Below are 25,600 nucleotides of genomic sequence, written 5' to 3' on the forward strand. Positions count from 1 at the left end.
GCATCAACCCTTTCTGAGACCAGGTCACCGAGGCAACCCTCACCCAGATGGGTGTTGGGAGCCACGACTCTGCCTTTAATGGTGGTCCCTCCGGCTATGCCTCTGCCTCCTTCTTCCCTTTTGGAGCCGGGGCTGTTTGCTCCAGGTCTCCGTGAAGAGCTGGACTGGATGGTTCAGGAGGCCATCGATAAGGCGATGCACAGATTCCAGGTTCCTCCAATGCCAAAACCGGTGCCGATTGTGGATCCCATTCTGGCAGCACTGGCACCGCTGCTCTCAAAGATGGAAGTGCTTCTAGCCGCTTTTCCACCGATGGAAAAGCGGCTAGAAGGCTCCGGTGCCTTCTCCACTTGCTTTGTCATTGGGAGGAGAAACACCGTTCCGTCTTCCTCCATCAGGAGTCCTGCCGATGCCTCAACCATCGATGCGGCCATCGACTCCACAGATACATCCATCAATGCCCTCGATACCTTCATCGGTGCCTCAAGTATTTCCCTCAATGCCTTCAGAGCCTAGACCGGGACCTTCAGGAATATCTTCGTCCCATCCCTCTCAGGTTCCTAGAGGGACAGATGCTGATCCCTGTGACACCTGGACTGACATTTCCTCCCCAGACACCAAATGTATACCATCACCACCCTCTCCTACTGAAAGCAGGAAGCGTTCTCCTCCGGAGGACTTGTCCTTCATAAATTTTGTGAAGGAAATGTCTGAGTTGGTTCCCTTCCAATTACAGACTGAGCAAGATGATCGACACCAGATGATGAGCTGTTACAATTCCTGGATGTTCCCAAGGAAATAACCTCCATCCCTATCCATCAGGTTCTTTTGGATCTTCTCAAATGGAACTGGGAACACCCTGGTTTGGTAGCTCCAGTCAACCGAAAAGCAGACACCACTTACTTGGTCCATTCAGCTCCAGGGTTCCAAAAACCTCAACTGGATCACCAATCCGTGATATTAGATTCTGCCCAAAAGAGGGCACAACGCTCAAAGCCCCACTCTTCCCTCCAGGCAAGGAGCAGAAATTCCTGGATGCCGTTGGCCAACGTGTCTTCCAGGGATCCATGCTCATCTCTTAGATTGCCTCTTACCAGCTTTATATGACCCAGTATAATAGGGTCTTATTCAAGCAGATACAGGACTTTGCAGAGTCCCTGCCTCAGCAATTCCAAGAACAGCTACAAACCCTGGTTCACAAAGGTTTTGAAGTGGGGAAACATGAAATAAGGTCCTCTTATAACAACTTCGACACTGCTTCCAGGGTTTCGGCAGCTGCTATTTCTGCAAGATGGGCCTGGTTTAAGTCTTCGTACTTGCGCCCTGAGGTACAAGACAGATTATCTGATCTGCCCTGCATAGGAGACAATCTGTTTGGCGAACAGATTCAGCGGACAGTGGCGGAACTCAAGGAGCATCATGAGACCCTTCACCAACTGTCTCTGTTGCCTTCTGAATATTCGACTAAACAATCATTTAGGAAGGACACCAAAAAGTCATTTTTCTGTCCAAAGAAGTCCTTTCCACCACCATCTAGAGGTCATTCTACGAGGTCTTTCCAAAAGGCCCAGTCTTGTCAACCTCGTAAACAAAAGCCGCAAGCAGCTCCTCAGCCGGGCCCTGCTTCCGATTTTTGACTCCCGCATAGAGAGCAGCAGCCAGTTTCCACTGCCACAGGTACTGGTAGGAGATCGATTGTGCCATTTCAACAACATATGGCACACAATCACCTCGGACCAGTGGATCCTTGCCATAATCTCTCAAGGTTATCACCTGAACTTTCTCTCCATCCCACCTCGGCTGATGTGGGAAACAGACCATTCACTACTCCTGGATCAGGAAGTCTCCCTACTCCTTCAATCCAGAGCAATCGAACAAGTGCCCTACTCCCAATAGGGCCTAGGATTCTATTACCGGTACTTTCTAATCCCCAAAAAATCAGGCGGCGTTCGTCCAATTCTGGACCTGCGTGCCCTCAACAAGTACTTCCAACGAGAGAAGTTCAAGATGGTAACCTTGGGTTCTCTCCTTCCTCTTCTGCAAAGAGGAGACTGGCTCTGCTCTCTAGACCTCCAGGATGCGTATACATACTTGCGATAACTCCATCTCATCGCAGATTTCTGGTAGGCTCCAAGCACTATCAGTACCGAGTGCTCCTGTTCGGCCTAGCATCTGCTCCACGGGTTTTCACCAAGTGTCTCGTAGTAATAGCAGCCTTCCTCGGGACTCAAAGGTGTCCACGTCTACCCCTATCTCGACGATTTGTTGATCAGGGCTCCCACTCAGCAAGCTGCTCTGTCGTCCCTACATCTTACCTTACACACTCTAATCTGGCCAAGAGCAGGTTGCAGCCCTCTCAGACTCTGGAATATTTAGGAGTAAGTCTCAGTACAGCTTGAGGCAAAGTGTTTCTCCAGGAACATCACATCCAGAAGCTTTAGGGACAAGTTCAGGACTTGAGGTCGTCTGATTGCCCTTCCGTATGGGCCCATCTGCAGACTCCCGGGTCCATGGTGGTGACTCTGGAATTGGTCCCATGGGCCAGGGTGCACATGTGCCTGCTAAAGAAGGCATTGCTATCTCAATGGATTCCTCAGTCTCAGGAACACAGGATACGGCTGTCTCCCCCAGCAGCCGTGAAGCAGGATTTGCTCTGGTGACTGAGCAGGGAACATCTCTCCAAGGGGATGAATTTGAAGGTTCCCAAATGGCTTGTATCACCACAGATGCAAGTCTATAAAGATAGGGGGGCTTATTTTCAGGAACTGGTGGCACAGGGTCAGTGGTCCCCAGAGGAGATGGCTTTGTCCAACTGCTTGGAGGCTCAGCAATTCAGTTGGCACTGCTGTAGTTTGCAGATTGGTTAGGAGAGCAGTGCGTGTGATATTGGACAATTTATTTAGCAGTCTTTATATTCCGCTATCTCCACATTATCAACGCGGATTACAAACTACATACACAATAAAACATGAAATCATACAGACTATAAAACATCACATCAATATTTCCCTGTACATACCCGGATCAGTCCAGACCATGGGTTAAGCCCCTGTTCCAGCAGGTGGAGACAGACCAAAGTTCTAAGGGCAGCCCATATAAGGACGGAACCCACCCTGAAACCCTCAGAATTTGTCTGTCTCCAGCAGGTGGAACAGCTCACCCTTTGGTTCCCTGTTTAGCTTGCCCTCTGTGTTTTCTTTCCTATTTTTTTCTCTGGGGCAAGCTCACGCAAGTACTCTTTTAATTTATTACTTAATTTTTAAATATTAAAAAAAAAAAAAAAAAAAGATTTTTTTTCTGTCTGACTGTGTCAGGGCAGACAGTTCTGTCTCCCTCGCTCTTGGGGTTCCTAGAGGGGCTTTGCCCCTTGATTTCTGTCAGCCTAGGTTCCCTTCCCGGTGACCTAGTGTGGGTGATACTGGTGGTGCCAGTCCCTCTCCCCACGTTTTGTATCTGCTGCCATGCCCCGAGATGCCCATGCCTCGGTGGAGCTTCAGGGAGGATTATTATACCCCTGCCTCTGTGAATGCAATGAATTATTAATGTGAATAAACTGTTTTTGTTTTCCCAAGCTTTCACAGAATATATTTTTACCTGTCTTTGTTTAAATTAAAAAAAAAAAAGGCAGCAGTTTGATTTTGTGAGGTGGGAGCGGGGTTCAATCTCCCACCCATCTCCTCAGGGGCTCCCTGCTCAGCTGTTTTCAATTAGCTTTACAGCTGCTTTCCTGCTCAATGCCATGGCCACCTTTTTGTTTAGCTTGTGGAGAGTCGGCCTCCTGACGCTCCCATGAAGGGATATGCTCCAGGTATATTTCGGGGGGGGGGTGAAGGCTCCTCTTCGGACCGCCAGCTTTTAGACCTCAGGGAAGGGCTCCCCATTGTGTTTCTAAGCCGTTCCCGTCTCGGGAACGCGCATCAGTGGCGGCCATTTTGGGGATTTCTGATGAAACGCTTCTCCAGGGGCTGGGGACCTGATTTTTTTCCCCCCGATTTGAGCCCGGTTCGTTCTCGGGGGGGGTGTGGCTGGAGGGCGACAAGCCCCGTATCCGCTTATTTCAGCGGAAGGAACTGGAGCCCCTTATTCCTTTCGTTCTCCAAGAATTGGGAATTGATGCCCCACCAGATGATTCTGTGGCGGCAGCGATGACACCAAACGCGGACCTGGTCCTGGCGAGACTCGGGGCGTTACCGCGTACTTTCCCGTTTCATCCAATGCACCGCCTGCTTCTCCTCAGGGAATGGGAGTCCCCAGAGGCGGGGCTTCGAGTTGGTAGGGCTATAGATAAGCTATACCCACTACCCGAGGACTGTCTGGACATGTTAAAGATTCCTAAAGTAGATTCTTCTGTCACCGCAGTGACAAAACGTACCACCATCCCTGTGGTGGGCGCTACTGCATTACGGGATGTGCAAGACCGTAAGCTTGAATTTTATTTGAAATGCATTTTTGAGATTTTAGCGCTCTGAGTCCGGGCGACTATTTGCAGCAGTCTCATGCAGCGGGCAAGCCTTAGGTCGATGCAACAGTTACTCAGCACCCAGGACCTCCCGTCCGCAGAGACAGAGCAGGCTGAGCGTTTGGAGGGTGCTATAGCCTATGATGCAGATGCCCTCTATGACTTGCTTCGGGTCCAGGTGAAGGCTATGGTTTCTGCGGTCTCGGCCAGACGTCTTCTCTGGCTACGTAATTGGTCAGCTGATGCTTCTTCGAAAGCTCAATTGGGCACTCTTCCTTTCAAGGGCAAGTTGCTTTTTGGTGAGGACCTAGAGCAGCTTATCAAATCCTTGGGTGAGAACAGGGTCTACAAGCTACCAGAGGACCGTACCAAATAGTCGAAGTCTTTCTTCCTGACTCGCACTCGTTTTAGGGGGAACCACTGTTACGGAACAGGTCTCGTGGCTCCTTCCCCAGGAGGGGTGTGTCCAGGTCCCAGTCTTGGTCCCATTCCTTTCGCGGCTGTCGAGGTTTCCGGGATGGCCATCAGCAACACACGACCACTAAGTCAGCTCCCCAATGAGATTCGGCCGGTCCATTCCTCCGAACAAAATTTAGGTGGACGTCTTTCTCTGTTTCTCGAGGAGTGGGCCAAAATCACTTCCAATCTCTGGGTCCTCGAGGTGATAGAACACAGCTACGCGTTACAGTTTGCCAGGGACCTGCCAGATCTATATATCGTGTCCCCTTGCGGCCGTCCCAAGCGGCCTGCAGTCTGTCACACCCTCTTGAGACTTCAGGAGTTGGGGGCGATCCTTCCGGTATCGCTGCAAGAACAGGGCGCCGGCCAGTATTCAATTTACTTCATTGTTCCCAAAAAGGACGATTCTTTTCGCCCCCATCCTGGACCTCAAAAGGGTCAATCGGGCCCTCAAGGTTCCCCGTTTCAAGATGGAAACCCTGCATGCAGTGATTGCGGCGGTCTGTCCCGGCGAGTTCCTCGCTTCCCTCGATCTGACAGAGGCTTATCTTCACATCCCAATCTGTCGGGAACATCAAAGATTCCTTCACGTCCAGATCCTAGACCAGCACTTCCAGTTTCGGGCACTTCCCTTCGGTCCCGCCACCGCTCCACGCACCTTCACCAAGATCATGGTAGTCGTTGAGGCAGCTCTCCGACGAGAAGGAATCTTAGTCCATCCTTATCTAGATGATTGGTTGGTAAGGGGCAAGTCCGCTGCCCTCTTCGCGTTTGCGATAAACAGAGTTTTAGCCCTACTCACATCCCTCGGCTGGATAATCAACTACTCCAAAAGCAATCTGCAGTCCTCACAAGAGCTGGAATTCCTGGGAGCTCTCTTCAATACTCGGGTCAGGAAAGGTTTTCTTTCGGACTCGCGGACTCTCAACCTGATCAATCAGTTGAACACTTTCGTCTCTCTACCACTTCCCACGGCGTGGGATTACCTGCAAGTTTTAGGGACCATGGCTTCCACGATCGATCTCGTCCCCTGGGGGTTTGCTCACATGCGTCCTTTACAGAAAGCATTGTTATCCCGTTGGAAACAGATGTCAGAACTGTACCAAGAGATTCTCCCTTTCTCAGACTCTACCATTGCCAGTATACAATGGTGGTTCTCCCCGGCACACTTTCTCAAGGGGATGCCTCTTCTGACTCCCTCTTGGCCGTCGTTTGAGATTGGCCGTCTGCCAATCTCAAACGACTCAAGGTTTCTGGTCCCCCTCCCAGTCTCGGTGGCACATCAATCGTTTAGAAGCCCGAGCGGTTCGCCTGGCTCTCAAATTCTTTCTTCCTCTGATTTGACACAAAGTGGTCCAGGTTCTATCAGACAATTCCACCAACCACGGTGGCTTACATAAATCGACAGGGGGGGACTTGAAGTCGTCTAATGGCACTAGAGGCCAGCAAGCTTTTTCTCTGGGCAGAGAGGCACTTGGATCGCCTGGCAGCCTCCCACATAGCGGGCAAGGAGAATATTCAAGCCTACTTTCTCAGTCGACAACATCTCGACCCCTGGCGAGTGGGAGTTGTCAGACGAGGTGATGGACCTAATTGTGCACAGGTGGGGTCCCCCTCACCTGGACCTCATGGCGACGCTTTCCAACGCCAAGGCTTCCCGGTTCTTCAGCCGGTGGAGGGAGCATTGTTCGGAAGGGATGGATGCGCTGGCCCTTCCCTGGCCCTCCGACGTACTTCTCTACGTGTTCTCACCATGGCCGCTAGTGGGGAAGGTTCTACCCAGGATAGAACTTCATCGCGGATCGGTCATTCTCGTGGCCCCAATGGCCATGGTTCGTGGATCTGGTGAATCTCACTGCGGACGGACCTCTTCGTATCGGTCACCTGTCCCATCTTCTGCGGCAGGGTCCCGTATTTTTTGATCAGGCGGGTCGCTTCTGTCTAGCGGCATGGCTTTTGAACAGAGACGTTTGAGACGCAGAGGATATAGGGATGAAGTTATTGCCACACTCCTCAGGGCCCACAAACGGTAAACATTGCTTACCTACGTCAGAGTCTGGAAGGTTTTTGAAAACGTCTGCGAGGAGTTGGGTGTTTCAGCACGTTCGCCTTCGGTTGCGGTGCTTCTCACTTTTCTTCAGCGTGGTCTCTCCAAGGGTCTTTCGGTTAGCTCCCTTCGAGTTCAGTTTTCGGCTCTTGGTTCCCTCCTGGGCACCATCGAAGGTCGGGCAGTCGCCTCTCATCCGGATGTTGTTCGTTTTCTCAGGGGCACTAAGCACCTGAAACCGCCTGTCCGGTCTGTTTGTCCCTTGTGGAGTTTAAACTTGGTTCTTCGAGCTTTGTTCAGCTCCATTCGAGCCTTTCCGTCGAGCCACTCTCAAAGACTTGACTCTCAAAACTGTCTTCTTGGTCGCTATTTGCTCCACCAGGAGGGTATCTGAGCTTCAAGCTCTTTCCTGTAGAAACCCTTTTCTTGTGTTTCTCGGCCTCGGGCGTCTCTCTCAAGACCGTCCCTTCTTTCTTACCTAAGGTTATCTCGTCTTTTCATGTTAACCTGTCCAACTTCCTTCTTTTTCGCCAGAGGATATCGAGGCGTCTGCTAATAGTGATCTTCGTCGTCTCGATGTCAAACAAGTCTTATTGCATTATCTTGAGGTCACTAATGATTTTCGGGTTTCCGATCATCTTTTTGTCCTGTGGAGTGGACCCAACAGGGGGAAGCAAGCTTCTAAGGCTACGATCGCTCGCTGGTTGAAGGAGGCGATTTCTTCGGCCTATATTTGCAAGGGCCGAGCAGTTCCTGAGGGCCTAAAAGCTCATTCTTTACGTTCTCAAGCAACTTCTTAGGCGGATTCTCATTCAGTGTCGCCGCAAGAAATATGTAAGGTGGCTACATGGAAATCCCTTCATACCTTTGCTCGTCACTACCGTCTCGATGTTCAGGCTCCAGTTTTTGGTTCCTTTGGTCGGCAAGTGCTTCAAGCGGGACTGTCTGAGTCCCACCCTTTGTAGGGAAGCTTTGGCACATCCCATGGTCTGGACTGATCCGGGTACGTACGGGGAAAGGAAAATTAGTTCTTACCTGATAATTTTCGTTCCTGTAGTATCACGGATCAGTCCAGACGCCCGCCCATTCTTCTTCTTCTGTCCACTCTAATTTTCTTCCTGTCATTTTTGAATTTTTCCTTCTTATAGGATTTTCTTTTTTGATCCCTGCATCTTCTTCCTGGAATTTACTGATAGGCACCGGAAGCATCGTTACGATGATCAGGGGTAGATATATAAGAGCATTTAGTTACACAGTTCATTCAGTTGTTTCTGTTTTGGTTTAAATTAAATTACTAGTTATCCTGTTACTTGCTTGATCTTGTACTTTCTGCTTTGACAATGGTTATACTGAGGGTTCAGGGTGGGTTCCGTTCTTATATGGGCTACCCTTAGAACTTTGGTCTGTCTCCACCTGCTGGAACGGGAGCTTAACCCATGGTCTGGACTGATCCGTGGTACTACAGGAACGAAAATTATCAGGTAAGAACTAATTTTCCTTTAATATGTGCAACAGCAGTGGCATATATAAATCATCAGAAAGGAACCTAGAGTCAACAAGTCTCTCAGGCGATAGACATGTTACTTCCATGGGCTGAGCAGTTCTTGCAGGGGCTATCGGCTTCTCATCTTGTGGGCATCGACAATATACAGGCAGATTCTCAATTGTCACGCTCGGGATCCAGGGGAATGGGAACTATCAAACAGAATTTTCCGGCTTATATTCTCTTAATGGAGTCTGCCATGCTTGGATCTGATAGCAAACAGTGTGAATGCGAAGTTAGAGCGGTTCTTCAGTCGTAGAAGGGATCCTCAAGCAGAAGGAGTCTGTCTCATACAAAGGTGACCTTGGGAAGGATTGCTATGCACTTTTCCCGTATGTCCGATGGTAGGCAGATTGCTTCATCATATATCTTGACACCTCCGATTGTTACTTCTGATAGCCCCAAACTGGCCTCTGAAGCCTTGGTACACAAATTTGTGGCGTCTCGGTAGACAACCTATTCAGGTTACCAATGCGCAAGGATCTGTTTTGGCAAGGACAGATGATGCATGAGAATCCAGATCTGTTTTGCCTTATAGTTTTGGTCCTTAGGAATGCTATATTGTTAAAGCAGGGATATTCCTTGAATGTGGTGAGCACCTTGTTGTGTGCTTAGAAATGTTCCACATCATTGGCTTACATATGAATTTGGGGAATTTTTGAGAATTGGTACTTGGGGTGGGAAGAGTCAGCCAACTGATGACAATTTCCTTCATTCTGGGTTTTCTATAGGGCAGTTTGATTAAAGGATTGGCCCTTAATACTCTGAAGGTACAGGGAGCAGCTTTGGATTGTTATAGGGGACGAATTCAGGGGCAGATTCTGGCCTCACACCTGGATGTGGCTTGTTTTTTTGAGAGGTGTCAAACACATTTGACTGCCATTGCGGATTCCAGTGCTGCTTTGGGTTCTGAAACTGGTATTGACCTTAATAGGTCCTACCTTTCTTCCTCCAAAGCAGCTTTCCTTGCGTTTAATATTGAAAACTGTTTCTAGTCTCCATATGTTCGGCGCAGCAAATTTCACAGTTGCAGGTTTTCTTGCCAAGAGCCTTTCCTTGTGGTTACTCCAGATAGAGTGCAAATTCAGACGGTACAGTCTTTCTTACTGAAAGTAGTCTCCGATTTTCACTTGAATCGGTCTATATCCTTGGACAAATATATGGATGAGTAAGAGTTCCGAGTGTTGCCGCTGGATGTGAAAAGGCATATACTGAGCTACCTTAAGATGCTTTTCTGTAAACAGATCAACTTTGTCCTCCATGGAGGCATAAAACAAAGAGCAGCAACTTCTTGGGCCACAGTAGCACATTGGATTAAGGTGATGATAGCAGCCTATGTGGATGCGGGACTGCTATTGAAAAGCAGGTTAGAGCACATTCTGCTAGAGCATAGGCAGTGATTTGGTTGGAATTGCAGCTCATATCAGCACCTGAGATCTGTAGGGCAGCAATGTGGTCTTCCTTGCATACCTTTTCCAGACTTCTACTGGATTTTAGGGTTTGGGAGAACGCATCATTTGCCAGGGCAGTGTTGACAGAGGCTCAGGCAGCCTCCTGCCCTAAGAGGAAGTAGCTTTGGTACATCCCACTTGCGTGGACTGGCCTACCTGGATGCAGAGGAAGGTGAAATGACTTCTTATCTGATAGTTTTGCTTCTTCTAGGACAGGCCCGCCCTGAGCTGCCTATAAGGTCTATCTACCCTTGTCAGAGATGTTTCCAGAGGGAAGAATTTTGCGGGCTCATGGTGTGATCCAGATAGGCGAGGATCCTAGTATTTTATTTTATTTTAGTTACTTAATATGTATTCTGTTTTTCAGCACTTCAAAGCGGATTACATTCAGGTGCTGGGTATTTCCCTGTCCCTAGCGGCCTGCCTTTCCTGCTGTCGTTTATTGTGTTCTGAGTTGCTTGCTACTCGTTCTACTGGAAGTTAAAGTAGATGAGGAGCAAAACATTTAAGGGAATGACATGTTCAGTGCTGAAATTTCAGTTGAAGTTCTTGTTCAGGTGCCCACAGTTAACTTTTCCAGGAGTACTGAAAGGCTGATGTCTGTGCAGTGCTTTATGAGTGACATCAGCGAGTCTGATCTCAGTCTCCATCTGCCTGTTCACGTGTGTAACCCGCTTGTGTGTACTGGCCTGGTTGTCTTAGAGGAAGGGAAAGTATTGGGTAAGAAGTGATTTCACCATGCCCCCCCCCCCAAGTTCTGACTCTCAGCTAGCAGAGAAGCCTCTAGTGCAGCAGGACCTCCTTTCCTCCTTACTGGCAGCAGCACAGCTCTCTCCCTCTCCTTCAAGCCGACTGGCCCAGCAGACATGATGGCTGGAGGTGATGGCACTTTTCTTTGGCCTGGAGGCAGCAGCACCATGCAGGTGTAGCATACCATGTGCACTTGCCATTTGTGTGGGTTTTTTTGTTGTTGCCCTGTTGAACTGTAAAGTAGAGTGCACATGGTATATAAATTAACCTGCTAAAAGTTGGTTTAGGCCGTGGCCCACTCTATTTCACGGCCTGTTACTTTACCTTAACTTGGTATCTTGGTTTAAAATGACTGCTTTTTGTACAATGGAATATTGCTTTTTGGGGTGAGGTAGGTGATTTTAATTTTACTGTTTAACTGTGTTAACTTTTATTTATCAAGTACTGGCTTATTGTAATATTTTGAAGAATGTGTTATGGTTACTGCCCATTAAATGATGTGTATGAGCAATGTGTTCTTGTAAATCACCTTGAGGTTTATTTTGTTTTAATAGTAGATAAATTTGAGTAAATAGTGTGAATGCCATTGACCACCACTGTCTGATTTTTGTCACTCAGCCAGTTCCTTGTCCATTTTATATCTCTCTGTCCTAATCCTATATTCTCCAGCAGGTTTACCAATTTCCTGTGTGGAAAAGTGTCAGTAGCTTTACTGAAATCCAGATAAGCAATATCTACTTAATAAAGTTTGTCTAACAATCAGTTGGGTTTATGTGACAGGATCCTCTTTGTGGAGCCATGTTCTCTGGTGTCCCTTTTTTTTTTTTTTTTTTCATTTTGTCTGGCTTCTGGTTCCTTTGCATTCTAAAAGCTATTAGGCAAGGTTTTAACTTTTTCCATGTCTGTCTGAAAGTCATATAACTAAAAATAAGGCTCCTTAACTTGCTATGTATCAAGGTAGATTGTATACAGATTAATTTGTTGGCTCTTATTTTCATTTTCTTTAAAATTTTGAACACAGCCATCCAACTTTTTGGGAGATTGCTCTGAGCCTGCTGATCTGACAAAATATCTTGAAGAATTCTATATCTCCTTAATACATTCCAAGCAACCAAGTCCTCCGCAAACACCAGCTAACCAAGTAGAAGAGCCCCAGTCACTGCAGACGCTACCTAAACAGCCTGTGGATCCCGAGTCACTGCAGAGATGGCCTGAGACTCTCTTGGAGCCCCATCCCGTATCAGAAGAGCTATCCAGACACCAGCCACTGGCCCCAGAGGGGGCACTTGATGGTAAAACATCCCTGATTTCAGTGTTAGCAGAAGTAATATAAAATAACTAGTTGCTAGCTACTCAGCAAATTAACTAGTAAGTAAGTGATTGATCTAAAGAACCAAAATGTATTGCCTCAACAGGGTCTTACCCTGGATGAAAATCTGTAATTACATTTTATGAAACCCTCTACCAATTAAGCAGTCATTTATCTAGATAAATTCACATTAATTAATAGGAGTAGCTAGTTACTCTTCAGGAGCATGCTGCTTAATGCTAATGCATTCTGTGGGAGTGTGAATTCTGCATCCCCCTTTAGGCATGGCAAGTAAGCCAACACATTGATATGCAAGGAAGAAAGCATATAAGGGAACAGTTTTTATGAACTTCAGTATATGTTTTTCTCTTAAGCAGTCCACCATAATTGCACACATAGGGAATGGCACTGACACATTTTCCATTAGTGTTCCAGAAAATGTTCATAAACACGTGAGTATGTACAGAGGCTCCTTTATGCTACCATTTGTGCAACATGCTTTGGTTTGTTTTTCACAGTGAGTAATGGTTACATTTTGATCTGCTACCCACAGTATTTTTTTTTGTTACTTTGGCTCTACAAAGCTGTGTTTTGATCATTTATCTTTTTTCACGTTAGTATGCCTTAGTAATTTTCCCCTTCCCTATATTTGAAATAGGTTTTCCATTGTTTTATAAGGGTGGTTAATTTTTTTCCATAGCAGATTCTTATAGGCCTCAAATTGTCTTCCCCTATTCTACTCTATTCTACTCTTTTGAGCATCTCTTCTGAGATTTTTTTTTCTTTTGATTTCATGTGATTTGGACTATGGCATAAAAGACTACTAGGGCTTTGTTTTGCCAGGACTGCAGGCAAAAGATGTCCATAACTGATACATGACCTGCTACAGATGTCTGGATGAGAATCACGTGTCCCACTGCAACATACTTTCTAGGATGACGATGAGGGTCATCAAGATCCACAACATGCGATGTCATCTTGAAGATTTGAAAATTCATCCACTGAACTACCAATAGTACCATCAAAATGCTATGACCATAGAGCTGCACCAACTACTGGAGGCAAGGAATTGTCAAAGCATTAATTCTCTTGGCACTGAAGCTTAAAGATGGGTCCAAAATTAAGATGAGTCTCCTTTTGACAGCTTGTGCTAAGCATCAGAGTTAAGGAAAAATGACACCAAAGGCTTATTGAAGTAGAATCATTAGTACCTTGTGTCCTTGTAGCCATATGAGAGCAATTGGCACTAGTGTTCTCCAACCTCCTCCTACTCACTCACATACAATGACTGACCCTAGAGGGAACGCTCTACCTACCATTCAAGACTCTTAGCCATGTTGGTCTCCAGAGATCTAGTTTCAGCAAACCTTGCGATACCCAGAAGGTCAGCTCACTTGCTGAAGCTCATCAGTTCTTCATTTCAGCAATCAAGGAAGACCAATAGAGGTAGTAAAGATTGCAGAGTGACCTGCATTGACAAGTTTCCCCACTCAAGTGCTGAGCAACCTGCCTACTGCTGTCTCCTGGTACTGAGCATCTCCACACTGATGTAGCTTTGATTGTGATGACATGGACACTTGATAAAAGCGCACAGAATCAAAACTGAATGGCATGAAATAGATTTGCATACAACTGAGGCAGAGTGCATGCAGATCTTTCTTGTATATTCATTATGGATATCCTGAAAACCTGACTGGTTTGCGGCCCTCGAGGATCGGAATTGCCCACCCCTGCTTTAGCAGTTATGAGAGAAGGCCTTTTCAGAATGCTGTTTTCCACTTTTTCACATAACAGTCTATCAGACCTACATGGTCCAGTTCTTGCATACCATTTGGACAAGGGCACAGGCGTTCTCAAGAGACTCAAGGTAAACTTTGTTTACTGATGACTTAAAGTGAAGAGCACGAAAAGAATCTTATATGCTTGCATATGCTTTTTAGACTAGTGTTTCCCAGTTCTCTCCTAGAGGTACATCTACCCAGTTGGGTTTTCAGGATTGCCACAGTGAATGTGTGAGAGAAATTTGCATACACTGGTTCTTCAGTGCATGCAAATCTGTTATCCATATTTATTATGGATATCCTGAAAACCTGACTGGATAGGTGTGAATCCAGGAGCATGTTGGGAAAGAAACACTGTTAGATGGTATTGAGAGCTTCTGCAATGGCTATATATGAGTGTACACTCTCATGAACACATTCATCTGTAAAGATGTGTAGAAGAGGCTTGCCAGTGTGACTTGTATGGGAGGGAATCTTCTTGGAGATAAGGTCAGGGAAACTGTGGATATTCTAAAGGTATTACCATTCAAAGCTTCAGACTTTCCTCGACTTGACTTTTAAATATATGCCTTCTTCAGGAGGTATTGGAGTCAGGAACACAGGAATCACTTTTTCCAATAAAGGGCTTCAAGCCCTTCCACTAAGAAGGTAGAAGTTTTGAACTGCACACTGCTGCCCAGTCAAAACCAGTGGACGTGTGTTTGACTGAATCTGGAGACAATAGCTAGCATGCCACTCCTTATTTCAAAAGATTTTCCTGTAGGTGAGAGGAAGTTTGACACAAGCCACTGGTTCATTGTAACTTCTGACATCTGGATCCTTTTTATATTGTAGTAGTGGGCTGCAGATTTTACCTATTTGGAATTCCACCCAGAAGAGTTAACACTTGAAACAAATACCAAGACCTAATCAGGTTAGAAATCACTTCCCTCTTGAAGATCAGTATGTTTTTTGACAAAAGTACAAGTTGGTTACTTTAGGCTACTTATTGCTCCTTCTAAACCAAGGAAACCAGCTATAAATTTTCATGTGTGATTTGCCATGCAGTATCAATATGAGCATACTATAAATTTTTTTCTAAGTGTACACACACACAGATATTAAGACTTTGGATGTATTTTAGATTTGTTATTGGGGAAAACTGCATCCATGTGTATATTGCCTTTTGGTCTAAAAGCAAGTTTGTAGACTTTCATAAAATGCCTGGCTGTTGAGATTTTTATACAGACTGGATGTTCATGTTTTTTGCTTAGCTGGATGATTGGCTTATCAAAGGCACATTTCAGGCAGGAGCAGACAAATCCATTTTAACACAATCCAAGTACTGGTTTTACTAGGGTTTATCATAGACTATTCAAAGTCTAAACTGAACTCATTACCTGAACTGAAGTTATGGTTCTGCTAGACGCAACTGAAGCCGTAACTTTTCTCTCTGCCATCAAATCTCTGATCTAGTGTTTCCAGTGGAGGATGTAGGATGGAGTCAGCAAACAGCCTAAATCATGCTCATCAGTATGTTGGATTCTGTAACCTTAGTAGGTCATGTAATTTCTATGATACATCTCCATTTGAGAAATGCCCAATGGCTTAGTACCAGCAGAATCAAGCCACTTGGAGACGTCAGGAACATATCCTGGTGCCACAGAAGCTCAGACTGTCTTGCTAACTCTTTCATTTCATCTTAACCAAGGGGATGCCCCTCCAAATTAATCCTCCCTCAGTTATCCTGTGCTGGGGAACTCATCTAAATGGATTTCACATCCAAGATCCAGGTCCCACAGGAGAAAAGACTAACATCCTGGACCTAATAATTGTTCAGGTGCCTCTCCAGAAACACACACCTGTGCATGTTTTAAAATCTTATCTATTTAATCTAGCTAGTGTTTTTAGACTCCTGGTTAGTGTGTATTGAAAGAACTGTAATTTATAGAACAAAGGGCTGCTAGGTGCCTGAAAAAATTAAGGCAAAAAACAGCATTCAAGAAGTATAAAGGATCCCAAAAAAAGGAACACAGGAAGAATATCTGTTAAAACTGAGGGAATCTAAAGAAATCAGGAAAGCAAAAAGTCAAGTGGATGAAAGAATTGCCAAAGAGGTTGAGAGGAGACAAAACATTTTTCATATATATCTGAGAAAGAAGGTAGGCCCAAAGTGGTATAGTGAAATTGAAAGGTGACAAGGAGCACTGTGAGGAGAGAGGTGAAGAGATGGTGGAAATATTAAATATTTCAGTTCAGTGTTCACTGAAGAAGACCCTGGAGAAGGGACTGTTGCTGGTTGACAAGACCGTAGATGGAGATGGGGTAGACGAAACTCCATTTACAGAAGAGAATGTATGGGAGGAACTAGGAAAATTAAAAGTGGACAAGGCCATGTGGCCAGATGAAGTTCATCCTAGGATACTGAGGGAGCTCAGATGTGCTGGCAGGTCCACTGCATGACCTGTTTAATAGATCACTGGAAATGGGAATGGTGCCGAGTAATTGGAGAAGAGCGGTGGTGGTCCCGCTTCACAAGAGGGGTAAGAGGCAGGAAACTACAGGCCGGTTAGCCTCACCTCGGTGGTAGGAAAATCAGTGGAGACTCTGCTGAAGAAAAGGATAGTGAACTATCTACAGTCAGGATTGCTGGACCCAAGTCAGCATGGATTCACCATAGGAAGAATCCTATCAGACAAATCTGCTTTTTTTTGATTGGGTGACTAAAGAATTGGATCGAGGAAGAGCGCTTGATGTGAATTACTTGGATTTCAGCAAAGCTTTTGACATGGTCCTGCCTAGAGTTGTGAATAAAATGAGACGCTTGGGAGTGAGCGTCAAGTTGGCATGAATTACAAACTGGTTGATGGATAGAAAACAGCGTGTAATGGTAAATGGAACCTACTCTGAAGAGAGAACAGTGTTAAGTGGAGTGTCACAAGGATCGGTGTTGGGATCAGTTCTGTTCCATATCTTTGTGAGTAATATTGCGGAAGGGATAGAAGGTAAAGTTTGTCTATTTGCAGATGATACTAAGATCTGCAACAGAGTGGACACGCTGGAAGGAGTAAAGAGAATGAGATGTGATTTATGGAAGCTTGAATAGTGGTTGAAGATATGGTAGCTGGGATTCAATGCCAAGAAGTGCAGTCATGTATCTGGAGTGCAGTAATCCAAAAGAGCTGTATATGATGGGGGTAAAAGGTGGTTGTGCACAGAGCAAGAGAGAGACCTTGGGGTGATTAGTATCTAGCAATCTGAAGACGGCAAAGCAATATGACAAGGTGATAGCTAAAGCCAGAGGAATGCTGGGCTGCATAGAGAGAGGAATAGCCAGTAAGAAAAAGGTGCTAATCCCCTTGTACAGGTCCTTGGTGAGGCCTCACCTGGAGTACTGTGTTCAGTTTTAGAGACCATATCTCAAAAGGGACAGACAAGGATGGTGGCGGTCCAGAGAAGGGTGACCAAAATGGTGGGGGTCGGGGGGGGGGGGGGGTCTCCATCAGATGACTTATGAGGAGAGGCTGAAGGATCTAAATATGTATATGCGGAAGAGAGGAGGTGCAGGGGAGATAAGATGCAAACCTTCAGATACCTGATAGGTTCTAATGATGTACAATTGGCAAACCTTTTCCATTGGAAACAAAATCAATAGAAATAGGGGTCACGAAATGAAACTCCAGGGAGGATGACTCAGAAACAACATCAGGAAATGTTTCTTCATGGAGAAGAGTGATGGATACCTGGAATGCCCTTCCAGAGGAAGTGGTGACAAAAACAGTGAAATAATTCAAAGGGTTATGGGAAACACTGTGGATCCCTAAAGGCTGGAGGATAGAAATGAAGACATGCATGGGGATAACTTGCTGGTTCAGCGATTTTCTACCCTTAACCAAGAAGCCTGATACTTTTGATGCAATTCCAACATTGCTCTCTGCTTCAACAGCAAGAGATAATGGGGAACTGGACTCAGAAAGCAACCAACAAGGGCCCGACTTTAAGGTCCGGGAAACTAAGTATGTCGATGATCTATACGGCACTGCAGATACTACCATAAGCTTGCTGGACAGACTGGATGGACCGCTTTGTCCTTTTCTGCTGTCATTTCTGTTTCTTAGGGCAATTCATTATGTTCTAAAGGGTTTTCTAAAATGTGGCTAATCAAATTGTTCTGGTCCGCACTAACAGTTAATCATGTTCTGCCTGAACAAGCAGGGAAGAACAGGTTCAGGTCTTCTGTGTCAGAAGCTGCCAGATTGTGATACGAGACCATCTTGGATAACCATTTGAAGGGAATGGACTGCACTGGCATGCAAGCTGTCACCAGTTACACCCTTACAATTGTTCCTTTGAGCTAGAGTGTAGCAAACAGCATCTTTTAAAGAATTCTAGAGAGAGATTTATTTGCAACAGCTCGGCAAAGAAAGGTGCCATCTTTCTCTTCAAGAAGGCAGTCAAGCATTAGATTGCACCACCTTTCATTGGGAAAAGGTCTCCTGTATGTGTATTCTCCTTTTTTTTTTTTTTTTAAGAAGAAAAAACTGAAGGGTTCAAGGAACTATCATTTCATACCAACCTCTTGGCTGAGACAGATTTGGTTTATAATCCTTCAGGATCTGTCAGGAAACCTATCAAGTTGTGCATTTTTCTAATTTCACCATTGCAGACTCAAGAAATGTTACTTCATTCCAATCCTTTGCCCTCATAGCTTGGTTTTTGAGAGTGAGTTAATATATTTCTTGGACACTGTGATCCAGTGTTTCAGGTGCTTCCAGGAAGGAATTCACTAGAAGCTCATGGATTGTACATAGATGGCAGAAAGGGGCAGGCCCCACTAAAATATGGCCCTTCCTGCAGGAGATCTGGGGCCAGGTCAGGCATGCAGCAGCCGTTCGGCAGCATCAGGAGAGCAGTGATGCATTGACCACATCTTCCACCTCTGCAGCACCGGGTCCAACTGCTGCTTTGAACCTTATGGGACTTTGAACAGCCACGTGGTTCAAAGCAGCAGTCAGGCCAGGTGGCAGAGTAGGGGGAGAATGCAGCCAAAACACAAACTCTCTACTCCTCTTGCTGCTGATCGGCATGGAAGAAGGGAAAGGAAATCCTAAGGGAGAGAAAGAGAGAGCAAGAAGAGGTGAGGATGGAGCAGAGGAAGAGAAGGGAAGGGGGGGGGAGAGAAAGAAACCAATGGGGGATAGGAGGAGGGGGGTGGAACTTGGTTGGCTTGCACCCTCCCTAAAACCAAAAATGCATTCCTCTGTCCATGTGATTGTAAAGGGAGGTTAATTATTTGGTGTTAGAGCAAAGCCCTAGAATTCTTTTCCTGTCCCTTACAAAACAAATGCTTGAATATCTTCTACATATTTCAGAGTCTGGACTCAACAGTTTGTTAGGGGTCAGATAAGTGCCGTTGGCATACAGTATATCACCACGATGAAGGGAAATTGATTTCTATTCAGCCCTTAGTAGTAAGATTTATTCTGGGCTCGTCTCATTTGAAGCCTCTCACAGAACCTTAATGTGTTTTTTAACACAGCTGATTGTCCCATTTGAACCTCTGAAGGATAAAGTATCTGACATGGAAGATCATTTATTTGGTGACTTCATCCTCCAGGGTCAGAGAGCTTAAGGCCCTAGTAATTTATCCATCTTACACCAAGTTTTATCTTAATAGGATGGTGCTGCACACCACGAGTTCTTGCTTAAGGTGGTGACTGTTTTTCGCCTTATTCAGTCACTCGTTCTTCCAACATTTTATTGAAGACCACAATCTAACAGGGGTAAACGAACCCTGCACAATTCAGATTTCAAGTAGATTAAAAGTAGTAAGTCCACCCAGCTTTGTTTTATTGTGCCCAACAAACCTGTGGTGTCAGAGAACACTTTCTAATTGGATAGTGGGTTACATATCTATCCTTCACTTAAGTTCATGTCCGGGCAGTGGCAGCATTAGTGGGTCATCTGAGATCAACCTCTAGTGAAAAGATTAGCAAAGCTGAGACATGGAGTTCAGGCCACACATTCACATCCCATCGTTTTTCAGGTTTAAACAGGTCATTCTTCAGGGACTTTTTGAGGGTAAGAATCAAAGACCTGCCTATCTAGAGCCCATGTTTTATGATTTAAGGTTGTTTTGCTGTTAAAAAAGAATATATATATATATATATATATATATATATGCCCATTAGCTATTACCTACAATTCAGGGAGGCTTGCTAATTGGTGGGATTGCTTTATGCCTTTTTTTTTATTTTTTTTTTTTTTTTACACACACATACACTGGGAAATGTAACTCCTGGGTCAGAGCAGGAGTAAAATTGCCCACAGAATGGGATTTTCATACCAGTCAGCTTTCCATCTTCAGTTTTGGAAATCACAGCAAATCTTTAGCTTTAAGTGGTTTAAGGAGTGAAAAATTAAAAACCCTTCATAGTGCAGTTAAAGCAATAGGCCTAATGACATTTTTTATTTTATCTTTTTATTGGTCACCAGGCGAACAGTACAAGTATATGCAAAACAGAGAGAAGATAACTAATACCCCCAAAGTAATTGAGCAGAATACAATAACTGTATTATACTAAGCCACAGTAACCAGTTTTTTTTAATATAAATGTTTATAACTTAATCCACCCCCTCCACATACCCCAGCTGTACCACGCATACCTGAGGCCTAGTGAAATTCTTAAAATATCTACCTGGTTGTTTCTCTCTAGAGTTTCTTATTCCTTGAACCTCCTTCCTTTTTTATTTTTCACACTTACCTGTTTCTGAATAAAGGCTTGCAGCTGTTAAGGCTGTGTCCTGGGCCCTGCTGTCTGGCCCTCTGTTCTGATGGAGGAGAATAACAGTGAAGCATTGGGATGAGGTTTTTTCCAAGGAGCTGCGTTGGGGCAGGTGGCCAGCAGTGGGGTGTTTGAAACGCATTTTCCACTTCTTTGGGAACAGAGCCTCTACTACAATTTCCATCCCTTTTTATTTTTTTTTAAAAGCTTTAGGACCACTTCCTTGCTTTGCTTTCCCACCCTCCTCCTCCTGTGTATTCCACGCATCCCTCCACAGACCTTTTTGGTAGCAGTGGCAGTATCTTCAGTGAGTATAAGGACAAAAGCAAGCAGTGCTTGGTGGAAGCTTGCAGATATAGTGCTGGGAGCACTCAGGATGGCACTTGTGGCAGCTGAGACCCACAGTTTGGATTTACCGTTTAATCTCATGGCAATGGCTCATGTGGGGTTTTTTTTGTTTGTTTGTTTTTTAAAGTATGCTTTTTCCATTTAGCATGCTTTTTCATAGGCTATTTGTATGCCATTAGATTACTGCATCCCGCAGTACCATGGGTTTCCTGCAAGTAAAGTTAAACATGCACTAAAATTAGCCCACAATTTGGCAAGGGTTTTGTTGCATCGGCTCAATTGTAACGGGGAACTTTTAGGAGGGTTTTCACTCTGAAAATATTAACCTATTTATTTTGCCCTGTCAGGGCCTCTCTTACATAATTCTTTCCAACATAGATTTGTAGAAGGGGATGACAGGGTTCTTACATATTGAGTACATGCTGTATTTCGGTATGGTTTTTCCACATATTGCAGCATGCTTCTCGGGGGGGGGGGGTGTGCAGCTTGGAAGGCATCTTTGTGTATGGCCTTACATACGATTGTAGCGCTTATGGATGGTAGTTAGAAGCTGCAGAAGGTTCCTTCCATTGCCAAAGCTTCCCTGTCCCAGCAGCTTTGAGCAAACTGCAGTGAAATCTCAAACTTTTTTGAAAACTAGCAAGAACAAGTTAGCTACATTAAAACATGGACAGGGATAAAATCTCAGGCGTGTCAGGGAAGGGGTAGCTAGGGAGCAGGTAGGAGGAATGCACATCCTATGCCAGCAGCAGGTTTGGTTTTTGTTTGTTTTTTTTTACTCCGACTTGTCCTTGCTGTAGGGCCGAGCTGCTGGAGAGGGGAAGGTTTTCAAATGGGACAGTCAGCAACATTTCACAGCCTCTTAACAGCTTCCCACAGGAAAGAATGGTGATTACTTTGGTAGGGTTTGTTTTTCATGACTCATCCAAGATATTCCCATTTTTTCCTAGCAATTCAAAATATGGTGCCTTTCCGTCCCTTTTTTTTTTTTAAGCTATTTTGCCTTATACAGACAAGAAAACATGGATACTTTTTACATGATTCTTTCCAATAATAAAAAAAAGGTTGTATTGGCCTGATGGTACAACTATTGTTCCCTTTATTTTGTTAGACAAATATTAGCTAGCAAATCCATCTACCATACCTGATTGTGGTGAACGTTTCTTCAGAGAAAGCAAATTTGCTTACTTGTAAGTGGTGTTCTGGGCAGACAGCTGTTCACAAAGCCTCCCTTAGAGTTGAGCTTAATTACAGAGCTGAGGCACCCTTGCTGGGTAACCTCTGCAGATTCCAAGAAAAACTTTCCTGAAAAGCTCTGCGAAGCATTTCCATGGCGTCGGCCATGTGTGACTGGTGGAATGCTGTCTTCAAAGAACACCTTTTACAGTTAAGCGACTTCACTTTCCTCTGACTTATCATTTTATTATTGTGTGTTAAGCTATGCATGTATATTTTCACGTTTTTCCAATTCTTTTGGTCCTGTACCCGCCTTCCCCCCTATGTTTGCAAGCTGTGATAAGGTTCCTTATGTTGATTACATTTATAAATACACACTCACACACCCCCTAGCAACCCTGGTCTCTTCCTGTATTTTGTTTCATTTCCAGAGGGTCATTTACGGAGGAAAGACGACTTGTGTACCAAGGAAAGTGTGGTCTCTAGCACCAATAGCAGTGACTCCAATCAGCACACACAGAAAGAGCAGATCTCATCAATGCTGCCAGCAGGGTCTTGGACATTCCCCCAGATCAAAGTCCCTCGTTCCACTCTGACAGCATCTCTGGGAGCGGCAGCACGCTTGGCCACGGCTGGTGGCCTGCTCCACTGGAAGTATAACTAATACAAGTACAGCAGGAAGGGGAAACACCCAAACAGAGAGTGGGACTTAGAAATGTGGCAGCTCTCTGTGGAAGAAGTATCCATAAAGAATATAACTTTTTAATGGTTTGTATTATGCTTTAAAAATGAGAATGTATATAGACACTCCTAATTGATTAACAGTAGGAGTGTAAATAAGCTGCCTAGAAGGGATATTTTGGCAGGGATTGAAACTGAGTGGGAGTAAAATACTTAATTTTCATTTGGTTGTTAAAATAAATAGGGCCAGTGTGCCTCCATTTCTTTCATAAAGCATTACTGTGTTGAACAGGGGGGAAACATAGTTTGGAGTTTGAATTACGTTGTTTTGTCCCAACGTTACTGTTGGAACCCTTCTATAGTTTAAAAATAGTACTGGAATAGATAAAGAATTACATGCGTGTAACAAATTGCTCCAGAAAAAATCAGTGCAAAGCACCAGACATGATGGAAAGTGTCTCAAATTGTGTTGAACATTACTGTAAATTAGTTGAATTGTGATTCTGCTAGTAAAATGTTTTAATTGTCAGCAGTTTGGCTGTATGCTATGTTCAAGATCTTTATTGATGGTTTTGCAACTTATAGATTACTGCCAGTGTGAAAAACTGCTGTGTTTCCCTGTCATTTGTAAGCTTCCGGGAGCAAGTTAGGGGGGAAAAAAAACAATAAATAGCAAGTTAGGGGGGAAAAAAATAATAAATGGTGTAAGAAAAAGTCCATGTGTCCCCCATCCCCCCCCCCACACACACACACACAGAAAAGTCCATTACAGTAGCTGCCAGGAATGATTTAGTGTGTTTCTTGCTGCCTATAAGGATTGTTTGCCAGTATATGTAGTCTCCCTTCCTCCGCATTTCCAAATGTAGATTTAATTAGTTTTAGTGTGTGTGTGTGTGTGCTGTTTCAGCACCAGCACTGCCTCCGCATTCTGTGTGACCTGAATGCAGCCCTGCAGGTTTGTCTGTGTTCGGGTGTGTTGGATGAAGTGTTTTAGGAATGAATGTGTGTGTGAATATATGTGGATGCTAATCCTAACTTGTGTGGTTATTGTGCTACTCATTTTACCCATATTTCTCCTCTATCGTGTAGCTTCGGTTAGTACGTTTGTAATTTGAGATGCCTCATGCGACAGCCTTGCAAGCTGGGAGATACATCCCTGACCAGTCCTTTATTGAAATGGAGGACAGGTTGCTGACATAGTAACTGGCATTGTATTGGCAAGAGGAAAACTTGGGTTTATTTATGTAGCTTATTTGAAAGCATTTAAACATCTCATAATCCAAAGATCTTAGTAGCTTACATGAAACATATATAATCACACAAAAATTGGTTTGCCATCATAGCCAGGAAAATAAAAATATACAGTCAGTTGGATTTAGCCAAATCCAAGAGATGCATTCTCTAGGCAACTTGCTGGCCAGCGTTTATAATAGACCAAATGCTTCATTAAAGAGCAGAATCTTAAAATGCTTTTTTAAACACAACTCTTTTCTTAGATATTCAGGTTCAGCTTTCTGCATCATTGGGCCAGCCACAGCAGATAATTGACCCTTAGACTCAACCAAACGTGTTGAGCATATTGTTGGAATAACCAATATTTCCCTGTACGTACCAGGATCAATCCAGGCTGCTGGGTTGCCTCCCTTCCAGCAGGTGGAGTCAGAGAAAAAAGTTCGGCACCTCCTGATAACCCAGTGTGCCGCCTGCGATCTTCCAGTATTTCTCTGACTCCAGCAGGTGAAGGAAGACATCCCCTGCGGTCCTGATCCTCTCTACAGCTGAGTCAATATTTATTTTACCAGTTCATTTTATAATCTGCTGATATCCACATATGTTCCTTGCAGAGTGCAAGGAACATATAAATACAGTGCATCATTCATTTTCCGCAGATAAGCAGGCTGAATTAGCCATGACTTTGGGGAACGTCCTCTAAGTGGCAGAGCTTTCTCAAAGCATACAGAGCTATGCTCTATGTGCCCGTGTGGGAGTATCTCCCATGTGACTCCCATCCTGCCTCAGTCTTTTTTATTTATAGAGTTTTATGTACCGTCGTTCGGTATTGCCATCACAACGGTTTACAATTTTATCATTTGGTTAACATGGTTAGCGATTTTTCATAGGCAGAGTGTTCAGCTAGTGGGATGGGTTAGTTCATGTGATATACCTGGGATGGTCTTGACCTTTCCGTGCTGCTGGGTGCACGCGGAGCTCTTTCTCTCTTACTTTATTTTTGTTATTAATTTAGTTACCTTTGGAGGAAGATTCACAACGGATGGTGGAAGCTGGGTCTGTGCTACTTGTCAGATCAGGTGTTATTGTTTGCGCTCCAGGGCCCAGATGGGATTTCCCCGAGAGTGAGGGCAGAGGGGGCCTCTTCAGCAAGGCCCTATGGTGAGCCGGGGACTCTGTTAAGCACCCCATGCCGGTTCAGAGTGGAGCATCGTGAAATGTCCAGCCACTCGAATCATCCAAGCGCTTACAGCCACTCGATGCATCCAAGCGCTTTTTCGCCGAACCTGACAAATCTGTGTGCCTCATCAAAGCTGAGGCTTCCACCTGCTTCATCAATGCGATGCAGCGAGGCATTTGCATTGAAGCGTCGGAGTGACTGGTTGAAGCCAGGGCATTGTCTCTTTCGGCAGTAGGTATTTTCCCATTTGGGGATCTCAAGCTGCGTACCTCACTTCGCCGGCACAGAGGTGTCACAACCTGATTGAGGTGCAGGGGAGAGTTGGCCGATGCATTGATGTGCAGAGTCTATGCTGGAAGTACACTGACCTGTGGAGGCATTGCTCCAACACAAATATAGGCAAGGCCTAGGAGGCCAGCCAG

The 25,600-nt window shown here is 44.9% G+C and overlaps 1 protein-coding gene across 6 annotated transcripts in view; it reads left to right on the top strand.

Annotated features, from left to right (window-relative positions):
* TDRD5 (tudor domain containing 5) overlaps positions 1-23,297 on the top strand; it is a 139,265-nt gene extending 115,968 nt beyond the window's left edge. For all 6 annotated transcript variants that reach the window (XM_029618463.1, XM_029618461.1, XM_029618466.1 and 3 more), the window contains 2 exons: positions 11,731-12,001; positions 22,519-23,297. In XM_029618463.1, the coding sequence (XP_029474323.1) occupies positions 11,731-12,001; positions 22,519-22,751 (504 nt within the window). In that variant the 3' untranslated portion in view covers positions 22,752-23,297. The remainder of the gene's footprint in view (positions 1-11,730; positions 12,002-22,518) is intronic.
* Positions 23,298-25,600: the final 2,303 nt, after the last annotated feature.

The sequence above is a fragment of the Rhinatrema bivittatum genome, chromosome 10, assembly GCF_901001135.1.
Source record: "Rhinatrema bivittatum chromosome 10, aRhiBiv1.1, whole genome shotgun sequence".
NCBI lineage: Eukaryota > Metazoa > Chordata > Amphibia > Gymnophiona > Rhinatrematidae > Rhinatrema > Rhinatrema bivittatum.